General features: G+C 54.1%; 1 protein-coding gene across 1 annotated transcript in view; it reads left to right on the top strand.

Annotated features, from left to right (window-relative positions):
• Positions 1 to 2723: 2723 nt before the first annotated feature.
• LOC104462232 (sarcoplasmic/endoplasmic reticulum calcium ATPase 3) overlaps positions 2724 to 5809 on the top strand; it is a gene marked incomplete at its 3' end in the record, with an annotated part of 25236 nt that continues 22150 nt past the window's right edge. Inside the window, exons 1-4 of the mRNA XM_010074097.1 lie at positions 2724 to 2733; positions 3142 to 3224; positions 4383 to 4487; positions 5202 to 5340. Coding sequence (XP_010072399.1) covers positions 3204 to 3224; positions 4383 to 4487; positions 5202 to 5340 — 265 coding nt within the window. The remainder of the gene's footprint in view (positions 2734 to 3141; positions 3225 to 4382; positions 4488 to 5201; positions 5341 to 5809) is intronic.

Below are 5809 nucleotides of genomic sequence, written 5' to 3'. Positions count from 1 at the left end.
GCCGCCTCCCTCGGGGCACCCGCCTGCCCCTCCTCGCACGTTTGCACCCTTAGAATGGAGCCAGGCTGGAAATAGCAGCAGCAGATCTCCTCTTGGTTTAATTTTGGTGGTTCTCTGGGCTGGGGAGAGGAAGCCGGGGGTGGAGAGGAGCCGACTGCAAAAGGGAAGAAGAAGCCTCTTTCCTTCTGACACGTTCTGCAGAGCGATTCGAAACGCTGAAGCCGCTCCAAGATTCTATTTTATTTTGCTATAAGAATAATTATAGGCGTCACGTCCCGGTCTGTCTGTCTCTCGCGATGGCAGGGGATGGGAGCAGCCTGATCTAGGGAGGACGTGGCTTTGAAACAACTCGTAGTGAGTGTGTCTGAGCACTGAGGAGCTGGGGCAGTGTGAAGCGTAAACACCTTCGGGCTTCTTGTTTTTGCTGGTTTGTTCAGTGAAGGTGGGTTTGGGTTTGGCCTTTTTTTTTTTTTTTCTTCTCATTTCTCTGAATGAAAATAGATGGTGGAAAACAGCCGAGCAGGTTTCGCTTCCTGCTCTCTCTCGGGGCTCTGTGCTGGGGGTGCTCAGAGACAACCCCGCGTTTGGTCCAGCGCCGAGGCATCGAGCGTGTCTGCCTTGGGCTGTTTGCTCTTGACCTTCAGCTGGTCCCTCATTCCCTCGCAGAAACACAAGGAGTTGGAGGAACATCTTGTTTTATTGTCACCCCATGGGGTGCAAAAGAAGGTGGCAGGTGGCGGAGGCTTTGGGACAGCTCTTCGGGAGGTTTCTGCTTGAATTTTTCCCCATTGGGAGGTTTGGGGTTGGGGTGTTCTGCCCAGTCCCCTGCCACCCCAGAGCGCCGGGGATGGAGGCAGCGTGTGCCCTGCCCTGGTGCAGTGTCACCCCGCTGTCCCTTGCAGTGCTGTGCCCTGCCTTTGAGTCACCGGTGCAGCCCTGCCGAGGGTTTGCTGATGCCTGGCTGGGGCTTGGGTTTCTCTGTCTCCAGCAAGCTCTGCTGTGCTCAGCGGATCCTGGATTGCCTTTTCCCTGCGGCAGCTGAAATGTTTGGATTTCCCTGCCCTGGGCAGGTTTTTGGTGCAGCTCCCCTGCACTGAATCCCCAAAGGATTCACCCCAAAGGCAGGAGCAGCAGGTGCAAATGGAGCCGAGCACCCATCAGCAGCCAAAACCTGGAGGAGGGTCACTCCTGAGCCCTCCCTGGGTGCAGGACCTTGCAGTCCTGTCCTGGTGTGTCCCTGGCTGGCAGCAACACTCAGCACCACTCGCTCACCCTCCCTGCTCCTGGGGATGGGGAGAGAATTAAAGGGGGTGGAGGGAAAAGAGACTTGTGGGGTGATATAAGAACAATTTAATAACTAAACTGCAATAAAATTGGAAATAATAATGATGATGACAATAGTAGTGATATATACAAATGAGTGACACCCAGTGACACTGCTCACCACCCCATGCCCAAGGCTCAGCCCGTTCCTGGTTAACGATCCCAGAGCAGGGGGAGTCCTGAAACCTCAATCCTGGAATGGAGATAAGAGCCCGAGTGTCCGAGAGACTGAGACAACTCTGAGAGAGGGGCAGCGCAGAGGGAAACAACCTGGAGCAAGAGAGAGAACTTCTGGACAGATCCTCCCCTCTCCCCTGGCCGGGCCCGGCATGGGTATGGAATAGACCGTTGTCGAGTTTGGTCTCAGTCCCAAACCTGAGGTCGAATCCTGGGCTGGGAACTAGGGCTGTGCTCCCTCCCAGCTCCTCCTGCCCCTGTAGACACGGGCACAGCAGAGAAGCTGGAAAGTCCTTGACTATCCTGGCAGCAGCTCTGCCCATCAGTGTGTGATCAGCCACTTTCTCAGCACAAATAGAAAGCACAGCCTCTTACTAGATACTGTGAAGAAAGTTAACTCTGTCGCAGCTGAACCCAGGACGAATCCTTGGCCAAAGCTTGCCCAGGGCAGGGCCAGCACATCCCTCACTGCATGGGTGAGGAAGCAGGAGCGATGCCCTTGGTGGGTACCAGGGTTTGTGCATCACCCCACGGCCGTGCGACCCTTTGGTGCCTGCGGCGTGTGAAGGTAATGGGCATCCCCCAGGGATGTGGGAGTCTCAGGGAGAGCGTGGCAGGTGTTTGGGAGCCCTTGTGGGTTTTTTCAGGTTGTGCAGGTGGCTGGGCTCGGGCTTGGCTGGGAGTGGTGTGGATGGAGGGTCTGCACCCGCTGCGGTGGATTTGGGAGGACGGCTTGGACCGGCTGAGCATCGGCTTTGGACTTCTTTCCTAGAGCATCGCAGGCTGGAAATACAACTGTTTAATTGGAAATGTGGTCTGAAAGTTACAGTCCCCGACGGGTCTGTATTGGGTTTCTGGCAGCGCGTTTTACGGGATGGTTGGACCTCTGGGTCCTGGATTTGGAGGGGCAAATATTTTTAGGCAGGCTGAGTGCAGGAATAAATGCTGCCGGAGCCCCTTGCAGCAGGGAAATTACGTTTCCCTGGTGTGAGGTGCATCCAATGCTGCTTACCTAGTGTCAGACTGAGAGGTTTGAGGACAAGCTGTCTCGGTGTGGGAATATGTGCAGAACAAGTTGCACTGTGGGGTACTGAATGGACTGCTGGGGCATAAGGGAAGGGATTGTTCATCTGGGCCCAAATCACTAGTTAATATTTTTATTTTTATCATTTTTTACTTTGTTACGCTCACTGGGCTGTCGATGAAAACCCACAGAGCTCCCTGCAGAAGAAGGTAAGTTGTGGGTACATGCCTTGAGTCTGGGGGGAGGGTTGAGGGGCGGGGGGGTGCAATTTTGGGGTCGTTTAATCTTGGGTTTAATCTGAGAAAGCTGGGCTGACAGCAGAGCCTTCCTGTGGTGGCAAGGCTACCAGCTGTGAATAGAAACACAGAAGGCTTGGTTTCTGTAGTTAAGAGCAGATGTAGTAAATCCAGGCCAATGCCAGAAATGAAAATGTTTCGTATTAGAGAGGAACCCCCCTTGCAGTGCTGGATGTCCTCGGTGCCCATGGCTGAGGGGCACAGGAGCCGCTCTGCTGCAAGCAGGGAACAGGGTCTTGTTGATCTCAGTGGTTCAATTACCTCTCTTCTGGGTTTTTTTTTTGAGCACTGACTGTGCTGGGCTTCATGTTTTCCCCCCAGGAAAGTCCCTCTGGGAGTTGGTGCTGGAGCAGTTTGAGGATCTACTCGTCCGCATCCTTTTGATGGCAGCTTTTCTGTCATTTGTAAGTACCCTGGCTCGGGGGCGGGCACCTTCCAGGGCACGCAGGGACCCAGGTGGCAGCTGGATAGCAAAGGAGCCAGAGGAAGGTGTGTGCTGGATGAAGGAGATGGAGCAGCAGCACAGTGGTTTTCTAGGGTGCAATGACAATATCACTGCATCTACTTGAACGATGAGCCTGTAGGATTTTTCAGTAATGCTGATACATCCACAAGTGATATTGAAGTGGTGGAGTCACCACCCCTGGAGGTGTTCAAGAAACGTGTAGATATGGTGCGTAGGGACATGGGTCAGTGGGTGGTGTTGGGTTGATGGTTGGACTTGATGATCCTTGAGGTCTTTTCCAACCTTAATGTTTCTGTGATTCTATCAGCAATGACCTAGATTTAGACCAATGATGGTTGGGTGGTAAGGGTGGTAAGAAGCCACAAGGTCAGTCCCTGCTCTGCAGAGCTGCTCTTACCGTCACGTATTCATATTGCATCACTTCACTTCTGCCCCAAAGAGGCTCCTTGGAGGCTGACTGTGCCGCAGGCAGCGACCGCAGTGACTGCCTGGCTGGTGGTGGCAGCGTCTGGTTGAGAAGCGGGCAGTGCTACCTGGTCTCTCTGCTCATGGCCATGGTCTCTCCATGCATGCGCTAAGCACAAATGGGTGCTTTCCTGGTGCAACTACTCATCCAGTCTTTGCATGGCCATTTCATAGAATCACAGAATGTTTTGGGTTGGAAGGGACCTTAAAGCCCATCCAGTGCCACCCCCTGCCATGGGCAGGGACACCTCCCACCAGCCCAGGTTGCCCAAAGCCTCATTCAGCCTGGCCTTGAACCCCTCCAGGGATGGGGCATCCACAGCTGCTCTGGGCAACCTTGGCCACTGCCTCACTCCCACACCGGAAAAAAGTATGCTCCAAACCTGCTCATTTAATGCATTAGGTTGTCCCGAGCGAAAGAGTGGAGGCACCTGAGTTAAGCACCGTCAGTGGGATATGGCGAGTCCATGCTTTAACCAAGTCATGTGGGACGTGGGGCTGGCTACTACTCCAGGTTGTCTTCTATCCAGCAAACACCACATGTCAGTTGGCTCTTCTTTCCGTCCTTCTTAAAATGTTGGCGCTTGTTGTTTCAACCACACTGTGGTCCTTCTCTTCTCTTGCCTACCAGATCCTGGCATGGTTTGAAGAAGGAGAGGAGACCATGACGGCGTTCGTGGAGCCCGTCGTCATTATCATGATCCTGATCGCCAACGCTGTGGTGGGTGTGTGGCAGGTGAGTCGCAGACCCCTGCCTGGCTGAGACGCAAAGGTCTGGTTGCTTCTTGCCATTGGAAGCTCATTTCTCAAAGGTTCAGTTTTCATGCTGGCTGTGCTGCCCCATGCCCCAGCACAGATATTCAGTTGCTGGCTGCCTCTTGGCTTGTTCCTTCAATCATTCTTTGGCAACTTTTGCAGTTTGGAGTTTAGGATCTTGCATTTATTTGCCATTGAATGCTGCTTGTCTACTGGCTGTGGCCAAATGCATTTTCCAGGAGAAACTTTTTGTCTTGTCCACTGGAAAGCCACAGTGGCTGGTGCCCCTCTCCTCGTTGCATCCCTCCTGGGGCACGAGCAAGCTCATCAACGAGCAATGTTCCTCCTCTTGTATGTATTCACTTTAAGGCTATTTATTTATCTGCAGCTTGATCTGAGCTGGGGTTGCTAGATGGGAAAAAAGACATCTGGGTGGGATATGCTGCTTCCCTGACCAAGAATGAGAAAATCAGGCCCAAAGGTCCATGCAGTGTCCAGGACCTGGTGTGATTTAAGCCAGCAGGGACCCTTCAGAGCAGCTGAGGAAGATGCAGCACTTGCCCCATCCATGGTGCAAATGGACGCCAAAGCCAGGGCTGGGGTTTGTGTGCTCCTGTCTTTGCAGCGGGTGGAGAAGGAGCCTGCTGGGACAAGCAATCCCACCGCTGCAGCTCTGCCTCTGCTCTGCTTGCAGGAGAGAAACGCCGAGAGCGCCATCGAAGCCTTGAAGGAGTACGAGCCTGAGATGGGGAAGGTGATCCGTGCCGACCGCAGCGGGGTGCAGCGGATCCGCGCCCGGGACATCGTCCCTGGGGACATTGTGGAGGTGGCAGGTATGGTGCCATCACCAGGGCAGGGGGTGGGATGGGGTCAGGAGGTGGAGCTGGCCAGGGCACCCCGTGGTCCTCATGGCGCGAGGGCTCTGCTGTGGCATTTGGGCACATCTCTGCTCGAGGTACGGCTGCCAAGTCACCTCGGTTTTGCACACTTGAGGTATTAGTTTCTCTTTTCAAATCCAAATCAAATTTGGGCCAAATTTGGGGCTCATCAGCCTGTGGAGCCCTCAGCCTGAGCGTGGGGCAATACAGAACTGCAGGAAAAAAAATAGTGTTTATTTCCGTGCAAATTTTGCGTCTCAGGAGGGTTTCCCCATTTTCTGGAAGAACTTTTAATTTTCCACCCAGATTCTCTTCCTCTGGAGGCAGCTCTCCCATGCACCTCCCCCAGACAAGGCACAGGTGAAGGGCTGGTGCTGGGTGCCCACCGGTGCTGGGTGCCCATCGGTGCTGGGTGACCACCGGT

The sequence above is a fragment of the Pterocles gutturalis genome, unplaced genomic scaffold (genome assembly GCF_000699245.1).
Source record: "Pterocles gutturalis isolate BGI_N339 unplaced genomic scaffold, ASM69924v1 scaffold4717, whole genome shotgun sequence".
Lineage (NCBI taxonomy): Eukaryota > Metazoa > Chordata > Aves > Pterocliformes > Pteroclidae > Pterocles > Pterocles gutturalis.
The sequence above is the reverse complement of the archived record's forward strand: the minus strand, read 5'-3'. Positions and strand labels throughout refer to the sequence as shown.